The sequence below is a fragment of the Mesoplodon bidens genome, assembly GCF_964165515.1.
Source record: "Mesoplodon bidens genome assembly, chromosome: 11".
In the NCBI taxonomy this organism is placed as follows: Eukaryota; Metazoa; Chordata; class Mammalia; order Artiodactyla; family Ziphiidae; genus Mesoplodon; species Mesoplodon bidens.
The window spans coordinates 41,327,704-41,349,443 of NC_138167.1; the positions used below are offsets into that span (position 1 = coordinate 41,327,704).

The 21,740-nt window shown below is 50.0% G+C and overlaps 1 protein-coding gene across 2 annotated transcripts in view; it reads right to left on the reverse strand.

Annotated features, from left to right (window-relative positions):
• Window positions 1-2,693: 2,693 nt before the first annotated feature.
• The window catches only part of KIF5A (kinesin family member 5A), a 32,166-nt gene continuing 13,119 nt past the window's right edge, over window positions 2,694-21,740 (reverse strand). For both annotated transcript variants that reach the window (XM_081249371.1, XM_081249370.1), the window contains exons 2-28: window positions 19,918-20,005; window positions 19,750-19,823; window positions 19,249-19,353; window positions 18,948-18,996; window positions 18,454-18,509; window positions 18,118-18,205; window positions 17,705-17,829; window positions 17,096-17,200; window positions 16,623-16,771; window positions 16,369-16,517; window positions 15,921-16,096; window positions 15,073-15,141; window positions 14,491-14,697; window positions 14,040-14,186; window positions 13,241-13,429; window positions 12,757-12,874; window positions 12,318-12,382; window positions 12,099-12,208; window positions 11,609-11,710; window positions 11,041-11,101; window positions 10,720-10,791; window positions 10,453-10,557; window positions 7,640-7,856; window positions 7,243-7,396; window positions 6,844-6,926; window positions 6,408-6,435; window positions 2,694-5,951 (exon numbers count right to left, since the gene is read on the reverse strand). In XM_081249371.1, the coding sequence (XP_081105497.1) occupies window positions 5,873-5,951; window positions 6,408-6,435; window positions 6,844-6,926; window positions 7,243-7,396; window positions 7,640-7,856; window positions 10,453-10,557; window positions 10,720-10,791; window positions 11,041-11,101; window positions 11,609-11,710; window positions 12,099-12,208; window positions 12,318-12,382; window positions 12,757-12,874; window positions 13,241-13,429; window positions 14,040-14,186; window positions 14,491-14,697; window positions 15,073-15,141; window positions 15,921-16,096; window positions 16,369-16,517; window positions 16,623-16,771; window positions 17,096-17,200; window positions 17,705-17,829; window positions 18,118-18,205; window positions 18,454-18,509; window positions 18,948-18,996; window positions 19,249-19,353; window positions 19,750-19,823; window positions 19,918-19,933 (2,898 nt within the window). In that variant the 5' untranslated portion in view covers window positions 19,934-20,005 and the 3' untranslated portion in view covers window positions 2,694-5,872. The remainder of the gene's footprint in view (window positions 5,952-6,407; window positions 6,436-6,843; window positions 6,927-7,242; window positions 7,397-7,639; window positions 7,857-10,452; window positions 10,558-10,719; window positions 10,792-11,040; window positions 11,102-11,608; window positions 11,711-12,098; window positions 12,209-12,317; window positions 12,383-12,756; window positions 12,875-13,240; window positions 13,430-14,039; window positions 14,187-14,490; window positions 14,698-15,072; window positions 15,142-15,920; window positions 16,097-16,368; window positions 16,518-16,622; window positions 16,772-17,095; window positions 17,201-17,704; window positions 17,830-18,117; window positions 18,206-18,453; window positions 18,510-18,947; window positions 18,997-19,248; window positions 19,354-19,749; window positions 19,824-19,917; window positions 20,006-21,740) is intronic.

A 21,740-nucleotide genomic window follows, 5' to 3' on the forward strand; every position in this document is an offset into this window, starting at 1 on the left:
CGTCACGTGACCGGAGGCTGGCCCGCAGGCGCGCGAGTAGGGCGGGGCAGGCTGACTCCGCCCCCTGGCGGCCGCCCTTCTGCCCCAACGCCCGCGCGTTGGCTGGACTCACCTGGCGGCGGGGAGTCGCACCGAAGCCTTTTTCCCTGAGAGCTGCGAGCAGTCCGCGAGGCCCAGACCAGTCATCCAGGCGTAGGGGATGCTGCCTGGACTGGCCTGATTTAACCCCTCGGTCTAGGACTTCTTTGCTGCATAGTCGCCGCCTTCCGGTTTTGCCCAGTTTCTCCGCCCTGAAGCTAACCCGAAAGCATTTCTTTACGAAGTAGGAGATCCCTTAAGTGGGTTTCGTGCTTTTAGAAAGACCTCTCAGGCATCATTCTGGAGGGTGACCAGAGTACTGCAAAAGTCTAGGCACGAGATGAGGAACTAAAACACTGACTATTGGGATGGAAAGAAGGGGCTGGCATCTAAAGGTATAGTTTGATGTCAGTTTGTAAAATCCTTAGTGGATGTGGGATTTGAAGGAAAGGGAGACATTGAGAATGAATCCCAGGCTTCTGGCTAAGGTGTAGAGAGATGGCGGTGACATGAAAAGGAGCAGTTTTGGTTGAAAACAAGAGTTCAATTTGGACCGTGTTTGAGGCACCTGAGGGCAGCCGGACATATGGGCCCAGAGTTCAGCAGAATGATCTGGGCTGGGGATAAAAGTTTAATTTTTGCGAAGAATCCGTAGGTGTGGATGACACGTTCCAGGGAGAGCAAGGAAAGGCTGAACCCTGGTATAGGCCACCATGTGAGAGGCTAGTGGGAGAAGACTGAGAAGGGGTGGCCAGAGAAGTAAAAGGGGCCAGGAGAGCAGGGTCACAAAAGCCAAGGGAGTTGAATTTCGAGAAGGAAGGAATGGAGAGCAGTGTCAAATGTCATGGAAAGGTGAGGCAAGACATGGAAGGAGCAGTGCCCATTGTCTTTGGCAACTAGTGACCTTTGGAAAGCACTTTCTGCAGAACAAGAGCCAGATCCAGGTGGGCTGAGGGACGAATAGGAGGTGAGGAAGTGGGGAAGGGAAGCCTGGGACTTCATCAGGAAATTCGGTTGTGAGAAAACAAGGTGGGGAGTGGCTTATAGAGAAACACAGTAAAACACACTTTTAAGGGAGACCTTACTACCAAGGACAAGGGAAGAAATCACTGAGACAGAAGTTAACGAGGCAAATGCAAACTGCCCAAGTCTGCATCACTCTTAGTTATTTTATATATTTTTTGGTTTAGTTTCTTTATTTTTATTGGAGTATAGTTGCTTTACAATGTTGTGTTAGTTTCTACTGTACAGCTAAACATATACATATATCCCCTTTTTTGGATTTCCTTCCCATTTAGGTCACCACAGAGCACTGAGTAGAGTTCCCTGTGCTATACAGTAGGTTCTCATTAGTTATTTTATATATTGAGTCTTTGTGAGTACCTCAGGAATGAAGATCTAGAAGGGCCTTGATTTAGTCCAGAGAAGGGAGATTTATCACTTGTCAGACGGGAGAAAGCAAAGGGATCTGTGTAGACAGAGGTAAGTGTGTAGGTGGGGGGCGGGGAGATGAAGAATTTCACACACTCAGTCACCTTAATTTACCCTTTAAAACAAAGTTGTTGCCTAAGAGAGGAGGGTGAGAAGGGATCTTGAGGAGTGAGGGTTTAGACCAGTTGCTCTGGAGAGTGGGAGAGAAAACAGCGGGGACACACAGAAGGAACGTTAAACCAGCACCAAAGGTCCAGTTACCTCTGGGGCTCTTTGTTTTTAATTGCCCCAGTGTTTTGGTCGTATGGTTTTCTCCACTTATCTCCGAAACTTTGAAGTAAGAGCAGAGAAGACAGGTAGGGCTATGCTCTAAAATGGGGGTTAGAAGGGTGATTGTGGTAAACAATCTTGGGACAAGAGAGCTGAGCTCTTGGCGAGGGAGGGATGCAGACGCACTAGAGGGATGGAACTGATGCTGGGGCTGAGGGTGGTCTGGGGAAAACAGTGAAGAAAACAGGATACCATTCTTTGTTAAAAATTACAAACAACCTAGAAAGATGTCCACCAATAGCGGAATAGTTGAATAAATTATAGGATACGTTTATGAAAAATCATGTATTTTTTTAATGAGGTAAATATGTATCTTGACATGAAAAGACCTCTAGGACATATTGTCAAGTGGGGAAAAAAACCTGCATGTAAATATACGGAAAAACACCTGGAAGGATATATCCCACGCTGTCATAATGCCATTACATGCAGGGAAGGGAGTGAGACTGGGGAGGGATAAAGACTTACAACACCGGAGAGCCATCATTGAATTTATTTTATTTTAAAGGTATCTATGTACATCAAGTAAATACACACTGGGGTTGGTGCAGTTTCGTTTGTCTTTCACGCTGGCATGCAACACTTTGGCAGATGTGAGGGGGCAGGCCAGGTGCCCCTCGTGGAGACCCTGGCTCTCTGAAAGGAATGTGGTGAGGGGGGTGGGAGGAGGGGGAGGAGGAGGATGTGGAGTGAAGCTTCTGGTGAAGGCTTTGTGTGTGTGGTTTCTTATTTATGTAAGTGAATTACATTTCCCTTACATCTTGATAAAAAGAAGGCTGTTCCCTCTGTCACCTCTCTCCGCATCTGCCCTACACCTTCACGTTTTCTTCTGTGTTTTTTTTTTTTTTTTTTTGCGGAATGTGGGCCTCTCACTGTTGTGGTCTCTCCCGTTGCGAAGCACAGGCTCCGGACGCGCAGGCTCAGCAGCCATGGCTCACGGGCCCAGCCGCTCCGCGGCATGTGGGATCCTCCCGGACTGGGGCACGAACCCGTGTCCCCTGCATCGGCAGGCGGACTCTCAACCACTGCGCCACCAGGGAAGCCCTCTTCTGTGTTTTTAAAAGAGTCATTTGGTGGCAAGAGTACAAAAAGCTCACTGGATTCGTGGGCGCCCTGCTGGCCGACATTAGCACAAGTCTCCAGGTGCACAGGTATCTTCCTTCCTCTCCACTTGCATCTGGAGGCAGCGTGGCTCACCAACCCCACCCTTTCCCTCTTTGCTTGGGGCAGGGGAGCCAGATTGAACCCCTTTCCTCAGAGCAGTGGTTTTCAATCTACTCTACAAAATCCTTGGGGTCTCTTAAGGACTGTTCAAGGGCTCCTCAACCAGTGAAGCATTTTCCACCAAACAACAAAAATGCAAACTGCCCAGGTCTGCGTCACTTTTAGCTATTCTTTATATCAGGGTTCTATATAGGATTGGTTCTGAAAAATGTTTGAATATCACCGCCTTGGATTTATTCTACACCCCTCTGGTATATATATATTTTTTTCCCTGCATTTCTCCTTAATTGCTAAAAAGGGCCTAACAGGTAAAGGGAGAAAGGACTTTTTCCCTTGAAGGAGTCACAGGCCAATACAGGCTGTATTTACCAGCTGACACTCACACTGAGCTTTCTTTCCTGACTGAGAAACTAGGTGATGGGTTGCCCTGCTACCCTGTTCTTCCATCCCAGATAAGACTGGCTGTCTGGACACCAGGTTATATTTCTTGATTTGGACTGGCTTGTGACCTCCACTCTCCATCCCTGCAGTTACCTGGAAAGCCACCTTAGCACCATGTGGTAGGACAGGATATGGAAACAAAACAATAGTCCTGTCAATTCCATAGGGAGTGTGGGAGCCCCCTGGGTCAAGCCCTTGGGCTCCTCCACCTCTGGAAAATCTGCCCTGCCCTTTTCTTTAAAGTGCACTTAATACCAGATGAGGACATTACAGAGGGAATTCTTTTTGGAAAAAAAACATTTTTTAATGTGTATCATCGGGGAAAAGTCAGGCTCCAGCTTGAAAGGAAGGCATTTCGAGATACCTATTTTGCCAATGAACTGGAAGCCCCCAAACCGAAAGGTGGAGATGGGAAGAACATGCAGCCCAATATGGGACAGAGAAATGAATCCAGCCCATCACTGTGGCAAAAAAATACTTAGGAATTTTCCAGTCTGTTTACCCCCAAAGCCAAAGAAGGAATCATTTTGCTTACGCTTGGCTATAACTATCACCGTGGACAGATGAGCAACCATTTGACAGATTGTTGGAAATGGGTTGGCCTCCTCAATTTTTCAAAATAATTTTAAGCAGCTTTGGGTTCTGGTCATGAGCTCTGGGGTAGAGAATACCAAAAGGAGTTTTGAGGAGAAAGGGAAGTGGTCCCTTGAGCAATCCATGTTCTTGGTTGTCCAGGGGGCACAGGAAGAGGGAGGCAAAAGGCAGGCTTCGGGGGGCAGAGGTGCACACCCAGAACCCCTCCGTTTGGGTGAGGGGTGTCTGAAGAAAATTCACCGTATAATTTAAGCAGTCCTTCCATTTTACCCTCCCCTGTGCTAAATGTGGAAGAGGAGGGAGGAAGAGTCTATTTCTGTATCTTCTCATGACGCTAAGACATTCTTCTGCTTAAGGCTTTGTGTGCGTGCACGTGTGTGTGTGTGGGTTTGTGAAGGATCACAGCCCTCTAGCTCCCATTTTCCTTTTATCATCTCCGTGACTAACACCATTCAGTGTGAGAGATGCATATAGGAGAGGAAGAAGAAACACTGACCCTCCTCCCTATGGCCCCAAATGAGGAGGGTATATACTATGCTTAGAAATTACTAAATACATCATTAGATACTAGAGAGTATGACAGAGAGAAGAGAGAGACATAGCAGCAGCTTTTGATATACAGAGTACAAAGAGATACAGAGTAAGAGAAGACATCATACATAGTACAGTCAGACAACAAGGATTGGGGAGGGAGTTAGTATCAGAGACCACAGGTTTGCAGCATGCTGAGAGAAGAGGCCTCAGTCCCTCTTAGAAACTGGGGAAGAAAGAGAAAGAGGTTGTGAGGAACCACCTTGCAGCCCAGTTACTGAAGAGGAACAGGGTGGCATCTGTACCAACTTGGGTTTACAGTCCTGTTCCTTTGATATCAACAGCCAGATGCCACCCTGCCAGCTCCTGCTCCTCCACCCACTGGCCTTCCCTAACTCTCCCTCCCCCATTCCCACTGCTTGCTTCTCATGCCTTTCTGCCTGCGTGTGCCTGGCCTATTACTCTGGAAAACCCCTGGAGAGGGCTCAGCTTGGATGCTGCCCACTAGGAGACTGGCCATGTTCTCTCGTTTCTCGTTCTCCAAGGATCCAAGGTGGACAATAAAACAGGATCCCAGTGCCCGTTTTGAGCCATAAAGCAACCCTGGCGAGAAGCCTGGTGACACACAAGAACCAGGAAGGTGCCTGTGCTGCTAGGAGAGCACAGGGAACGGGGGAGAGGACCCATGACAGAGGTGAAGGTGGGGCTTGAAGGCGGGCACACAGCTGTTTTCCACCTCCACTAGCAAGACTGGAGGGGATTGCTGATACAGCAGCTAGAGGAACAAAAAGTTAGACTTCCTGGGGCATTTGCTAAAGCTCATTGGTGACATATACAGATATGAGGAGTATAGGACACAGAGATCTCCCAAGGTCTCCTAATAACTACTAGGTTCTGTGACCTGTGTTGGGGCTCTAGATGGACACTGCCCTTGCCCACTTCTTTTGACATGTTGCAGCGACCCCTAGTGGCAGAAAGGCAGTACTGTGGTTCCCACTATGGCCAAGCACAAGGGGGGAGGGGAGGCCAGTGCCTAGGGGACACCAGGCAGTTCTGATGTAGCCCCAGGCAGGGGACAGCAGGAGTTGAGGGGCAACTATATAGTAAAAGTTTTGAGATGATTTAAAAAATAGCAGGAGAAACAAAGAAGCTGAGGGCAAGAAAGGAGGCAACCTGAGGCTGGTCAGAGGAAGCGGCCTGAAACTACCTGAAAGTGCAGGTATGCAGCAGCCCGTGTGGGAGATTAGCTGGCTGCCGTCTCTTGGTGGAGAGGGAACAGCTTGGCCTGGTCTTCAGCCTCGTAGCCGCATGGCAGGTCACTCCTGGAAGAAGAGACCCAGCATAATCACAGTATTGCCAGCTCCGTATAAATGAAGCATTCCTGTCACTTTGCTCTCTCAGCATCCCTGTGAGATAATGAAGGGCAGGAATACAGGGCAAATCAAGGCCAGAGAGATAGAGCTGACTTGCCCAAGGTCACAAAGTTCCTCAAAGTAGGAGGGAAGCCCAGGTCATCAGATGTCCATGGCGTTTTCTCCCAGCCCCCCATAGCTGGCATGGGGAGGAACCACAGGGAGAGCTGGAGGAGGGGGCAGTGTTCTACACCAAGGCAGGGGGTGACTGGACCTCCTGGACAACACAGTGATGGCGAGAATGGTTCTCATTTCCTCCTCCTTTCCCCAAAGTCTCCAGCGAACCTCTAAGTAAGGCATGAGGGAAATGTAACCATTTCTTCTGGTCCCACCCAGAGAGCCCAAGAGCAGTGGCAACCGGCGTACCTATTGTCATTGATATCTGTGGCATTTCCTGAAGAGAACATCATGGAGAACACAAGAATGGAAGAAGGAAAAAAGAGATTGGGTGTTACTAACGGTCTCCTCAAACCCTCTCTCATCCTAATCCCTTGGAGAAAAAGGTAAGTGTCTTGGCAACATAGCTGCCATCTGGGTCTGTGGCACTCGTCTTCAACTACCCCAAGCTGCATCATTATTTTGTTTGAGAAAAAGCCTCCCTGAGCCCTCACAGAGGAGAGGAGAAGGGGAAAGGAAGGTAAGGGTTGGGACAGGCACGTGACCGGAGCAATCCACTTCTAAGCGTCCAAGACCCTGAAGGGATGCAGTGTTTGAGCTGTAGGTGCAGGGTCACTTACTTTTCTGATACTTTTCAACTTGCCCTGGGGATCCCACAGGCTGGTTACCCATCTTTTTCACTCACCATTGTCCATGTTGGCCTTCTGGTAGGAAGCCAAGGGGCCTCCAGAAGATGTGGCCCCACTGCTGGTACAGGAGTTTGCAAAGCTGGATGGAACAGAGGAGAGAGATGCAACCTCTGGCACCCATCTCCCACTATTCCGAGGACCACTGATCCACACTCACCCTCAGGGATGGAGCCATCCACCCCTCCCATTCCCAGAGATCAGAGGACAACAAACATGGCCTCAGGCTGGGAGGGCAGATGCCCACTTTCTAATCAAAGGTGTGAAGTTGAGAAAGGGTTAGAAATGAAGCTACTTAGGAAAGGAATTAAGTCTCACCCAATAATTAACCCAGTCTTATGCCTTATAGGGTGCAGAGAGCCTTGGGTTGGGCCTTCAGCCCGCCCTTGGTCACTCACTACGTATCTGAGGTGGAGCTGGGTGCAGCCTGCAGGTACAAATTCTGGTAGTTCTGGAAGAGGCTGTTAGTGTAACTGATGCACTCAGGGCTCCGGGTGCCATAGGGGTTGGTGGGTGAAGATGCTGGGTAGTGGCCAGGCCGGACGGGTTTGGCTGTGGCAAAGAAAGGAAAATGACCGTGAAGAGGCTATTTGTTACCTTGCAGTTGCCCTACAAGGTCATTTAGCTAGAGCTGAACTGAGTTGCATGTAAGGTAATTCACTTTTATACTTTTTTGGAGTGGTGGTGGGGTGAGGCTGGGGTGGGGTTACACTGAGGAATTTGCTGGGTTCCCCCAGGTGGTGATCCCCCCCGTATGCCCCCCCCACCGCCTACTGACGCCCACTCCCCACTCACCAATCTGGGCAGAATGGCCCCGTTTGCCGGAGCTCTTGTACCGAACGGCCTCCTTGATGCGGTCCACCTCCTGCTGGTACCGGCGTTTGTCCTTCATGGCGCCCTCCTTGGCCTCCTTCAGTGCACCCTCCAGGGCCTTAACTCTCTCAGCCGTAGCCCTAAGTCGTTTTTCCAACTTAGGAAGCTCACAACGCAGATCTGCATTGTCACGTACCAGCTGTGGGACGAGCCCCGGCAAAGAGGCAGGGAGAGAGGCGAACAAGGCAGCAGAGTCGGAGGTGCGGGTGGGAGAGAGAATAAGGAAAAGTCATGTCAGGGGAGGTGGAGACCATGTCGTTTCCTCCAAAGGCCTCATTCCCTTTACCTAATTGCTGTTCTGGCCGTTCTTTCCTTCTCCCTTTAGCAAACGGTGGTCAGGCATTAAAAAGTTACATCATTTTCCAGGCAGCAAAAACATGCCAACTCCTCTGTAGCCCAGAACGCTTGGGATGGCAAGAGTTCCAGTCTCCTCCTGGCCTAAGCACCACCAACCCCCTGGTATCTCACAGCTGGTGCCAGACCAACGACCCCAGGGCAACCATGGGAATGAGGCCCCTCCCCCTCCCCCAGAGATGGTTTTGTGGGCATGCACAGGGCGAGGCAGCAAGAGCACAGTAGCAGTTTGGAGGGTGGAGATGGTATTGAGAGCAGGTTAGGTGCAGTGTAGAGCAGGAGCAGAAGCTGGAATACAGGAGCCCACGTACCATACACACACACACACAGACACAGACACACACACACACACACACATGGCCGCCCCATAGGAAGGAAAGAAAATGTTTTGAAGTCTCACAAACATTTGTGCTCATTACCTTCATGTTCAAGGATTTCCTGGGCTGTCCCTCTCCCCATTTAAATTAAGCTACAGCGTGGTAGCAACCACCTTGCAGCCAGAAAAGACTTCCTGATCTTTTTTACAAGGTTTCACACAATGACTAGGGCCCTACAGATTGCAGAAGGAGCCGGCCTTGGAAGATACCAGGTAAATCAGTGCAGCAGGGAACACTGGGAGAATTGTCCCTTTAATTTTGGACAATGTACAGAGTACAGACAATGTTTTGCTGGGACAGTAACTTAGCTTAGTATGTGACAGGGTTATGGCCCTGTGGCTCTTTAAGGTTCTGTTGACTGAGAGGTGTCTACATCGCTCATGTTTTCCTTTCTAGTCTTGTGTCCCCTGAGGTAGGATATTAGGAGTCCTCTCTCCTATAGGTGAGTAGCTTTTGGTCTTTGAGACTTAGAACAGAGGCAGAGCCTTCATGGGGGAAAAGGAAAACAGCCTGTGATTTCCTGAAACGGGCCACAATGTGGATGAACCTGGAGGACATTATGCTAAGTGAAATGAACAAGTCACAAAAGGACAAATCCCAGATGATTCCACTTAGGTGAGATTCTGAGAGTAGTCAAAATTATAGAGACAAAGTAGAATGGGGGTTGCCAGGGGGTGGAGGAGTAGGGAATGAGGAGTTATCATTTAATGGGGATGGAGTTTCAGTTCTACAGGAAGAAAAGACTTATCTCTGGAGAGGGATGGTGGTGATGGTGGTACAACTTTACAAATGGATTTAAGGCCACCAAATGGTGCACTTAAAATGATTAAAGGTCATACATTTTATGTTATGTGTACTTTACTACAATGAAAAAAATTGGGGAAAAAAAGCAATGTAATATGCATTTGGATTAAGAAGGAAAATGAACACAGAAATTAAAAAGAATGGCAAAACCGATTACAAATGTTTCTTCCCTTTCAACTTTTCTATAATGTTGTTCACACTGTTTTATAACAGGTAAAGGGGGAAAGATGGTACTAAAGCCCTCTGCAGGTCCAAATAAAATAAATAAACCCTGTGGACTATCATTGGGCCACAGTTCTAGGATTTTCTTCATTATTTAAAAAAATAAGAAGGTGTACTGGGTATTTACTATATATGCTGGGTATGGCACTGGGAAGAAAAGAAGTTGAAGCTGTAGTTTAATGAGAATGTGAATTTAAAACGAATTTTAAGGTGGATTCAAAAAGAAGGGAATGAAGCATAGGTTAGGGTTTATTTTACGAATCAGTTAAAAGAGCCAGTTGACAGTCTGTTGCATCTGTCTTCAAGGCTCAGCTATTTGGCGCTAGCCAGGGTGCTCCTGCTATGTATGCACCAAACATTTCCTGTCCTGACTCCTTTGGACTGCCCCTTCCACCTCCCCACCCCATACCTTGGAAACCCAGTCTTCCACCTAAGGAACCGCAGCAGCAAGGAGGGGGATAGAGAGGCAGCAACTTAATACACAGGAGTTTTCACTGGCCCTGACCAGGGGCCGGTTGGGCCGTCTGAGGACATCATGTAATTGCCCTGTGTGCCTGCCCCAGGCCTAGGCAGAGGGAGTCCTCTCCATGAGAGAAAGCCCAGCTTCCTGGCTTCTTGTATCTCTGCTCTCCATCTCTGGCTAACGTCTGACCAGTATCCCTTGTGTACGGTCATGGCCCCAGGCCTCTGAAACCTCTATCAGTTTCAACCTTTCCCTCCAACAGCGTAGGCCTGGGGAATTCCACTTTGAGCAGAGGCAGGCTGGGAGCTTTGGGAAAGGGAAAACAGGCATAGAACCAAGAACAAGGTAAAAGTGGAACCAAATACGGGATAAAGAAGGGATTAGTAGGAAAGGGAAAAGGGAAAAGGAAGGAAAACATGCAAGTAGATTTTCCTAAATCCAAGGGCCTCCAAAGATTTAGGTATCCTAGGCTCCTGGCCTCAAGAGTTCTCTTCACCCCTTACCCTCACTCTTACCTGTTTGTGAACCTTTGTAAGCTGTTCCAGGTTGTTCTCAAGAAAGGAAATCTTCTGCTTTTGGGAGTGAATCCCCCCACTGTCCTCGGGCTCCATTTCTGCACTCTGATGAGAGACAGAGGCAGGGGAAAGGTGTGGCTGTCCTGAGGCCAATCAGGTCCCACCCAGACCAGGCCAAGCCAGCCCCACTGAAGGCCACGGGGTCTGGAGAAGCCTGAGGACAGGGGGAGGATACGGCGGCTGGGAAGACCCCAAGACGGCACTCACTTTCTTGACTCGAGTCGTGACGTCTTGAACGAACAGCTTGCGAAGGTTGTGGAGGGTCTGGAGTTCCCGGGCCTGGAAACAATGATGAAAAATTGGGGGCCTCCAAATACCCGGCCACCGTTCCCCCTCCAAAATTACTGGACCCTTTAGTCTCTCTAGACAAGTGAGTCACTCATCCTTTAGGAAAAGGTGGGTCCTGATCATGCCACAGTCTGCCTTTGCAGAAAGGCAAGGAGGAATGGGGTTAGGAAGAAATCGGGAGGAAGAACTGAAGCCCTCTACCCACACCCTGTTAACCTGGCAGAGAAGGAAACCACTCACAACTGTCTCCTCCAGACCCTTGAGGTCCTGCTTGGACTGCTCGTGTCGCTCATACAGAAATCTGGAGGAAGAGGGAAACAGAAGAATCCCTCAGGGCCTCCCTGCCTCCCTCTCTCCTCCCTCCTCCATTCCTTTGATCTATATTTTATTATTATTTATTACACAAGTTACCCATGTTCACAGTGCAGAAATTAGAAAAGAAAAAACAAAGATAAGTAAACGAGTTCCATAAAAAGCCCATGATTCTACTACTTACAGATCAAACCACCGTGGACATTCTGGTGTCCATCTTTCCAGACTCTTCCATGCATGCATATCCCACATAACTATTATGGGATTATACCACTCCTACTGTTTTGTAACCTGCTTTTTACACGTCACAAAACATCACCCACATCCTTCCATGTCTGCTAATATTGAACAGAAGCCTCCCTTTTTCCCCCCTCCCCACCCCATCAAACTGTTCTACTGAGGCACTTGCTTCCTGTGGTCACCATATTCACATCTAGATTGTGTCTTGCCTCTGCAGTATGTCTGAGTAGGGTCTGCAGGCAGACCCATCACTCACGTCAGCTCCTGGAGTTTGGTGCTTTTCTCATGTTCTTCATTCTTCAGCTTCTCATAGTCAGCCTGAAGCTTCTCCAGCTCTAACTGGAGCTTCTGATTCAGGCTGCGGAGGGCAAGGAGGTATTGGGGAGAACAAAAAGATGTCAGCGAGAGGCAAAGGGAAGCCCAGCTCCTCAAACACTTTCCTTCTTCTACACGTGAGTCCTGGTAGTGTTGATGCATCTCTACCTTCGGGTATCAGAGGCAGACTCAGGCCACTGCTTCCGTGACAGAGTGAGTGGCCCTGAGCTATCTAATCAGAATAGCCTTGCAGATAGGGAGTAGTCCTCACCCCTTGTACCTCCTGGAGTTGGGCTGCAAAATCGTGTCATTGTCAGGGGAATGACACATGGAAGTTAAAGAACCGGATCCTGGTGCAAGAGGGAGCATCTGAGTAGGCACAGCAAGGGGAGGGGACTGGGTAGAGACGAGCTGCCCTGGGGAACTCTTACTCTTTGAGCTCATCAATGGTCTTCTGCTTCTCATTGATCTCGTCCCGGAGCCGGGCCAGCTGCCGGTGATGGGCCTCCCGGTGGCTGTCCATCTGCAGCTCCAGGGCCTTCTGCAAACAACCCCACCCCAAGCTCACAGCTAGACTCCCAGACACCCACTCAGTGAGGACCAGCACAGCCCTGCTGGGCCCCAGTCCTCCCCACGCCTTCCCCACTCGCCTTCACATCTTCTGAGTCCTGTGTGTCTGGCTCCTTATCCTTCAGGGCCACTTCATGCACAGTTTCTGAGGGAGAGAAGGGAAGACAGCTTACATCAGACCTACCTCCTCCGGACAGAACTTCACATTGTGACCAGAGCTCCAGGCAGAGCAAGGCACATCTACCCAGAATGGGCCCACAGGGATGTTCTTCTGGGTGAGGATGGTCCAATTTCATACAGCAGGAACAAAGAACAATGCAGGGTTTATGGTTCATGGAAAACGAGCTACGTGCAAAAGCGTGCTAAGCAGCATGTGAGTTGGACTCCATGATTTCAGTCTAATGCTTTGGTGAGTGTGCTGTTGGGTGGTTTCCTGTGATGTTTGTCACTTTCCCTCCCTGTCCCCTCTGCGATCTTAGATCCCAGGATGGGGGGGTTGGACGTTTAAGAGGGCCTCACCCTGGGCTTGGAGCTTGGCCAGCTCATCACTCAGGGAGTCATAGGACTCTTCCAGGTGCCGCTTCTTGAGCTCCACGCTCTGCATGTATTCCGTCAGGGAGCGGATCTTGGCCTCGTGCTGGTGGGGTGAGGGTTCATCAGAGGAAGAAGATGGATGCAGCAAAGGACCCAACTCCAGGCAGTGAAGACCTCCATAAGCTCCAGCTCTCCTCCCTCCCTGCTACACCTCCCATGGGGATGCAGGGTCGAGGGACATTCCTCTGGAGACCCTTCCTTTAGACCCTCTCGGATCAGAGGGCAGTATCCCCCGATCCTTCACTTCTCTAGCCTGGACCCTCTCATGCTTCCCCCCCAGCTCTTCTGTCCTTGACTTCAGTTGACCCTAGGCTCTTGACATAAATGTGGGTGCTAGGAGTTATCCCATAAGCACAGAGTTGCCCGTCCTCTCCCATGGCACCCAAAGGCTCTGGACCTCCGCACTCACCTGGGAGATGAGAAGCTGGCAGGATGAGAGCTCCCGCCCAGTCACTTCCATCTTGCGGTGACATTCGACCTGGAGGTTCTCCAGCTGCCGGCACCGTTTAACCACAGACTTGACTTCGGATTTGATTTTGCTGATGTAGAGTCGGGCCACAGTGAACTCCTCCTCGATGGCCCCGCTGATCTCCACCGGCTGTGGGAGAGCAAGGGAGGGAGGAGGTGCCTCTCTGCTGCCGGGAAGCCCTTTATACATTTCCTTCTACTCGGCCTAGCCCCCAGGCACACACACCCAGAGACACAGGGACTCGGGTGGGACGGGTATGTTCCAGATGACTTCTAGCAGCTCTGTATCACCTGTCATTTCACACTAAATCCCTCTCTCTGTGCTTAAAGATCCAATTCTGACAGTCACCTTCTTTCATCCTGTAGAGCAATAGGATATTCTGTAGTCAAACTGACCTGCTTGATCACCCAGATGGGTCACTGTCACTGCCACAGATCTGCATATATCATTCCTAATTTTGTGCTCCCATCTCCAAATTCTGCTCTAAGCACATCTCCACTGCTTCTTTATTCAGCAGTGTGAATTTCAGTTGGTGTGTGGATTTAGAATGTGTATTTCAGTTGAGTCTATGCAAACTTCTACCTGCTTTCCTGTGTCTAGTTTGCAGGCGTGTTTCCTGGATCTTTGGCACCCCCCCTTCCCAGTATCCCTGATGGCCTGGATTGTCTCACCGGCACCTCCCACCAGTGCCCAGAACAAGAATGACCTGAACAAGGCTGCCGCCTCTTTCTCCACTCACCAGCTTAATCTCCCCGTTGCCCACGATGACACTGAACTCACTCAGGTCCTTCATCAGCCCATTCAGCACCTCAGCAATTCGTTTTCGCTGGTGTCCACTGACCTCCTGTAGCCGCTGCAACTCAGACTCCAGGGACAGCATAGTGGCCTGGGGACAGCCCTTCAGGTCATCCCATCGCCATCTTCCTGCTTCCCTCCCCAGCCCAGGCGGAGGCCTCTCCCTTCATGCATGACCCTGATGGCTGCTATGAAGAGAACACAAGCCCTGAAGAAGGGTCTGGAAGAGAGGGGGGTCAGAAGGGCAAAGTGCGGTGGCGGGGTAGGGGAGTGTCCCACGACACACTGAACGGCAGTGCAAAGGTGCAAACGTGATCCTGCCCTATCAGGAAGCAGAGGTCCCTTTGGATGTGGAGGATGTTCTGAGGCCAGGGAGCTCCTAGCCGGCTACTCACCACCTTCTGAGACAGCTCGTCCACCAGAAGCTGGTTCTGCTGGCTCTTCTCTTCCACCTCCTGGGACTTCTGGTCGTAGTTCATGGCCAGCTCCTCCAGTGCCTGCAGCACTTCCTTCACCTCATCCTTCGCGGCGTCGTTCTCCGACTGCAGGTGGCTCAGTTCCTGCTGGACCTTCTCGTTGTCTCCTCGAGTGGACACCAGCAGCTGCAAGGGAGGGGCAAGCCACGTGAGGGAGTCCTCTGCCGGCGACCACTTCGATGGCCCCTTGGTCTGGGGAAGCTGAGCCCCCCACCCAGGTATAGGTCTAGGAGAGAAGCAAGGGCCAAAGCAAGAGTCAAGAGGAAGTGGGCTTTCTGCTTCACAGAAGTAGGGCAACAGAATGAAGAAGCATCCAGACTCCAGCATCCGTGCCTTAAGCAAAACCCCAATTAAGTTTCTGGATTTCTATAGTCTTGGAGGGTGACGCAGCCCTAAGCAGAATGCCCCTTCTACCATCTTATCAGGAAAAGGTCTTTTTGATGCCTTTCAGGGATGAACTCACAACCCTCTCCTCTCGTGTCTTGCCCTCCTTCCCATTACCTCTTCCTGGTCCAGCATCTGCTGCTTGAGCTTCTCTATGAGTTGGCTCTGCTGGTTGATCTCATCATCCTGTTGGAGGCAAAAGGGGTAAAGGCGGGGTGAAGGGAGCTACTCTTTCCAGTGTAGAATTACAGGGTTGGGGTACACGTGGATCCTGATAAAAATCCAGCTAGTTTAGGCTTTGATTTAGAAACTCCACATCCTAAAAAAAGAAAGAGGTCTTTCCCTCGGCTTCTTTCCTTGACCCCTGCCCTCATTTTTTAATCCCTTTCTTCCTAGAAGCTGGTATAACCTTGACAATGCACAGCAAAAGGCTTTAAATGTTCATATCCTTTAACTGAGAAATCCCACTCGAGCGCTCCATTCTAATCAAATCATTCCAAAGCAAAGTCTTACGCACAAGAGACAAAGAGAGTCATTTCAGAGCGATTTATAATAGCAAAACCAACCAACCAACAAAAAAACAAACAAACAAAAAACCCTAGAAGGACTTTAAATAAGTAAATGGTTAAATACATTCTGATAAATGGACTGTTAGGCAGCTATTTTAAAATACTTTTATGAAGAATTGTTAACAAAGTAAGAAACTGCTCATTATACGAGGAATGAAAAAATCGGATGCAAAGTTACATATACAGTATAATCTCAATTGTGTGGCTTTATTTCTGAACGGTGGGAGGAGATGATTTAAATTTTCTTCTAGATATTTTTATTTATCTTCCACATTTTCAATAATGAACATTCATCTCTTTTAAAATCAGAAAAACGGCAGGATAAGCTACTTCTTTAATCCCTCACTTACCATCCCACTGGGCTCTCACCTCTGTGCCCTGCCCGACTGTCCTTACCTTGTCATCAAGCTGCTTGTAGAGGCGGCGGATCTCCTCCTCGTACTTCTGTCGCTCCTCAGGCGCGATGCGCACCACGATGGATGAGTTGTCGTTCACGGGCGTCTCCTCACAGAGCTCAGCTCCCAGGGCAGCATCCTCCCCAGCCAGGCGCTCCGTCTCTGGCACGTCCTCTCCTGGCAAAGGGGCGGAACAAGGTGAGGGATGGGAGAAGGGACAGCTGCATCCGAGGGTCCTTCCTCCCTCACTGTACAATGCGGAGACCTCCAGGCCTCCACCTCTCTTGCCAAGTGGACCGTCAACCTTTTGGGGAGTGGGGGTAAAGGCAGGCAAGCCGCTCTCGCTTTCTCTCATGACTGCTCTACTGCACCCCTCCGGAAACGCAGCCCCCCTCGGAGATCGTAGGAGCCCTCTCTGGCTCCCTGTACCCACAGGACCCGTTGCTAACCACTGCGCCACCGGCTCAGCTCTGTCTCCAGCTTTGCAATCGTCTCCTTCTGAGCCTTTGTCTTCTCCTTCTCCTTCTCATATTTCTTCTTCCACTGCTCGGCAGTCAACTCCAGATTCACGGAGGCAGTGTTCTTAATGGTCTTTGCCCTGGAGAGGAGAACGAAGAGATGAGACCTCCGTTAAGGCTCACAAGACCCTGAGGGGAGAGCGCAGCAGGGGCTGCGGCAGGGAGTAGGGGACCCTGCCACGGACCGCTGTCCAAACATCAGGGTGGACTTAGTCTCCGCATCGTTGTAGTTGGACGGTGAGCAGCAGATGAACATGGTTGTCCGGCAGTTTCCTCCCAAGGAGTCCTGGAGAATCCGTGTCATTTTGCTGTCACGATATGGAACGTAGCTTTTCTGGGGGAAGAGAGAGGCCGCAAATCAGAAAAAAAAATTCAACGGGGGAATCAGAAAGGATGGTGGGGGAGTTCCCTGGTTGCCTAGTGGTTAGGCTTCCGGGCTTTCACTGCTGTGGTCCAGGTTCAATCCCTGGTCAGGGAACTGAGATCCTGTAAGCTGCATGGCACAGCCAAAAAAATTAAAAAAATAAAAATAAAGAAGGGACGGTGGTGCTGACTAGGGGCGGGGCAACCCATGAATTGGCATGATGAGGTGGGGCATTAGGAGCAGGCAGAAGACAGGGTGGGGCTTGAAGGGTGCAGACACCTAAGGAGCACTCACTGTGCCCTCAGCCAGCGCAGAGATCACGTTCCCCAGGGCTGACAGGGACTTGTTGATATTCTTGGCCTCGTCCAGCACAGCTCCCTCTGCTCCAGTCTTGCTGACCTACCAGGGCACGAAGGGGTGAGTATGTCGTGAGCGGCTGCAGAGGGGGTGGGCTCTCCCCACCTCTTCTCCACGTAAGGTGGCTTAGTCCAAGGAGACGGGGAGAGGGAAAGAGGACAGAGAAGGCCCTTCCTCTGTTCCCCTAAACGCTCTTGCTACAGACCTCACCACACACACACACACACACACGTTATACGATTCCATTTATGTGCAATGTCCAGAAAGTCAAATCCAGAGTCAGAAAGTAGATTAGTGGTTGCCAGGGGGTGGGGGAGGGGCGAAGAGGGCATGACTGTCAACAGGTGATGAAAATGTTCTGGAATTAGTGGTGATGATGCACAACCTTCCAAACATACTGAAAGTCACTGAATTATACGCTTTAAAATGGTGAACTTTATGGTATGTGAATTCTAGCTCAACAAGAAAGTTATTTTGATTTACAAAAAGGCCACCCCCCTCCAAGGCTTCCTTCCTTGCCCACCCCACCCTGACAGGACCCCCAACCTTCTCGCTCCCTGCCAGGTCCACTAGATACAGCTTCCCACTGAGCTTCTGCTCGGTCTCCATATTCTCCTGCTTGATATTGATGAGGAAGATGCTATGGCTTCGAGAGCTGTGTTCATTCATGTCTGTAGGAGGGAGGGTGAAACAGTTCCTGTACCAACCCCTGCGGAGCTGAAGCCCTCAGCCCCGGCTTCCACGGACCACTGCCTCCACCCGCCAAGAGAGGGGGTGTCCGTCAGGACTAGCCTAGCCCCTATGTCTCCCCAGCAGCAGATCTCAGGGTCACACAGACAAGCGTCCCTCCTCCTCTGGAGGACACAGCCTTCCCTTGCTCACTTTCGCGTCCCTCAGCCCCACAGGGCACAGAGGAGAGGCAGACCCCACAGTCAAGATCCCCTTGTCTCCCCACTCACTGGTGACAGCCACATGACGATTTGATTTCCCTTCATCAATCACATCTAAAATTTCTTCTGGGCTGGACACAAAGCGCTCAGTACAACCCTGTAGGGGGCAAATGGACAGTGACCCATACACTTTGATCTGCAAATTAAATTACCTGCACAGTGACCAAATGACCTCTCAAGACGGTGCCTCTTCCCAGGCTCCGGACTCTCCCCAGCCCCTTGGCATGTCTCACCCCACCAGGATGTCTGCCCTCCAACTTCTGGGTGGGCCTTTGGTCTACCCTCCTCCTACACCTGCACTCTCAATACACTGGCCCCACCTGGCTGCCCCATCCCCACTCTCACCTTGACAAACGGTACTCGGTTCTTGTCCTCGTGCACAGACAGATTTGTCTTGGTCACTGAATCAAGACAATTCAGGGTGAGCAAGGCCAGCACCTCCAGCCCCCCACCTCCCCAACCCCTGCACGCTGCAGTCTACTCGGATGGTGGATTCTTCTTTGTGCAAGAGGGAGGAAGACTCCCCTGTGAAGCTTAATCTCCCTGCATGCGCTGAAGGCTGTTTTTCCTCCTGCAGGATTCCAGCCCCAGGGCTGCAGCTAGACTCAGGCTGTTTATATGTGGGCCTGGGCATCTAAGCTCATCTTCTGACCCTTTCGGTTTGGGGAAATTCTTGGTGAGTGGAGGCAAGGGACATGAGTACAAGTGTGTGTGTCCTTGTGTGCCTGCTGCATCACTCACCAAACAGTACCAAAACCCAAGAGCCCCAAAGCAATGTGATCTTTCTCTTCCTTGCCCTCCTCACCCCTATCCACCCACTGGGGTTAAACACCACTCACCATCCAGAAGGTCACGGATTTTGTCCAGGTAAATCTCAAAGTAGGAAACCTGGTTGGGGAGAAAGGAGAAGTATGAAGTGAAGAGGGCCTATCTTAAATCTGATACAGGGATCTCAGGCTAATGCAACCCACTCAAATGGTGGTGGTGGGAGGGAAAGGGCAGAAGAGACTATGTTGGCAGAGAAGAACTTAGGTAACCACGGTGGAGAATAAGTTGGGGCGCCAGGATCTCAGTGGGTTCATACTAGATCTTCCCCTCCCAGTCCCATAAGAGGACGCCCAGCAGTCATGCCCTGATCACCTTGATGTGGAACTCAAGGTTCTCATCCATGGAGTAGATGTGGTTGAAGATGTCTTGGGCAATTCGAGGAATGATTCCCATCAGCTGGGGGTCATGCAGCTTTCCCTGGGGAGTAAGGATATTCTGGAATGAGGCTGGGCTCAGGAGGAGTCAGACAACTCGGAGGTATGCAAATGAACACAGAGGTAACAGCTGCTAAGGAGACTATCCTAACTTAGGGGATGGTCACTACCTTCTAGTGGAAGGAGGAGGGAACTGAGCAGCCCTCTGGACTTTCATTGCTGCTGCTTTTCCAGGTGAAAAGAAGAAAACTGGAGTAGTGGAAAGGAGGGTGAACTGCAGCAGGCTGAAGGGATTCCATTGAACTTCCACCATAACGCTGCCCTCCGTTCATCCTTTGTACCAGGCAGCCCTCAATTCCTAGATCTTTCCCCACTGAGATTCCTTGGCCTCCTATTAACACTCCCAGCTCCTCATTCCCATAAAAGTCAGAACCCTCACCTCCATAGTGTGTGTCTTCCCTGAGGATGTCTGTCCATAAGCAAAAATGGTGCCATTGTAGCCAGCAAGGACATCTGAAGAGATGGCAGAGAAAGAACACTGGTAGAGAGAAGTGGGGTAGGGAATGAGGAGCCTGAAAAAAATACATTCTAAAAATACATTCATTACCTTTGACAATCTGCATGGCACACGCATGATAAACTTGCTCCTGAGTCGTGTTTGGAGGGAATACACGGTCAAAGATATATGGCTTCCCCTGGAATGGAAATAAAAGATGGCAGACATCAGTAGGCAGGTGTGAGGGAGGAGAAACACCTGAAAAGGCACCCGTTCTTCAACCTTCTGTACGCATGGACAATTATGGGGATGAGGGAAACCAAAGAGAGGCAAAATTTAGTACTGACATCAGGAGTTGTGTCTGTGGGGTAGAATGTCATTGAGGAGAGTCACACAGCGAGGCTGCATGAGTGGATCTCAGTCTTGGTGTGATGACTTAGCACTCACCATCCCAGACCCCCAGCCTGGGAAGCCAAATGGGAAAAGACAAGAGGGCCACAGGCTGTGGAGAGTGAAGAACAATACATTAACATTAAAAAATCTACCACTGGGGGCTTCCCTGGTGGCGCAGTGGTTGCGAGTCCGCCTGCCGATGCAGGGGACACGGGTTCGTGCCCCGGTCCGGGAGGATACCACATGCCACGGAGCGGCTGGGCCCGTGAGCCATGGCCGCTGAGCCTGCGCGTCTGGAGCCTGTGCTCTGCAACGGGAGAGGCCACAACAGTGAGAGGCCCGCGTACCGCAAAAAAATCTACCACTAAGTTAAAAAATATCTTCCTCAATAGATCCATGTGTCCCGATATGAAAAGATGTTGAAGATGTATTCAGTGAAAGATGCAAAGTTAGGGACAGATGTATAGTATGTTGCCTATTGTGTAAATGAAATACACAAATACCGGACTACTGAGCTGTTGTGGAAATATTAACACAAGCTCTCTTTGTGAAAAGAATATATGAAATCAGAAATATAGGTCGGGCCTCCCTGGTGGCGCAGTGGTTGAGAGTCCGCCTGCCGATGCAGGGGATACGGGTTCGTGCCCCGGTCTGGGAGGATCCCATATGCCGCGGAGCGGCTGGGCCCGTGAGCCATGGCCTCTGGGCCTGCGCGTCCGGAGCCTGTGCTCCGCAACGGGAGAGGCCACAACAGTGAGAGGCCCACGTACCGCAAAAAGAAAAAAAAAAAAAAAAAAGAAATATAGGTCTCTGACTTCCCTGGTGGCACAGTGGTTAAGGATACACCTGCCAATGCAGGGTACACAGGTTCGATCCCTGGTCCGGGAAGATCCCATATGCTACGGAGCAGCTAAGCCTGTGCACCACAACTACTGAGCTTGTGCTCTAGAGCCCGTGAGCCACAACTACTGAAGCCCGCGCGCCTAGAGCCCGTGCTCTGCAACAAGAGAAGCCACTGCACTGAGAAGCCCGTGCACTGCAACGAAGACCCAATGCAGCCAAAAATAAATAAATAAATTAATTAATTAATTAAAAAAAAGAAATATAGATCTCCCTTTAGGGAAGCAGCTTTAAGTAAAGAGAAACTGTGAAGCAAGTCACTCAGACCTCCAAGTACTTTGTTTAATTCAGGTAACATGTTATAAATCACATGTGCTGATAAGAATGCTAAAGATACAAAATATTTACAACCCAGGGAGCCAAACAGAATATATTTGCTATCTAGTCATATTAAAGGGAAGATCTCTGGTAAGACTAAATGCGACTATGCTTATTCTCCATCATAAGTGACAAACTACTCAGTCGTGTTTTCCCGTCATTCGGTACAAAGAGACTATGACTTAGTTGTCAAATTATTTTACTAGAATCCATCTTTCTTCAACTGATATGTAAACCTTCAGATCTATGGACACCAGAGTTTGGGAGACACGTTTTAACTAATTAAGGAAAGTCATACTTTATCATAAGGTGTATTTTTGGAT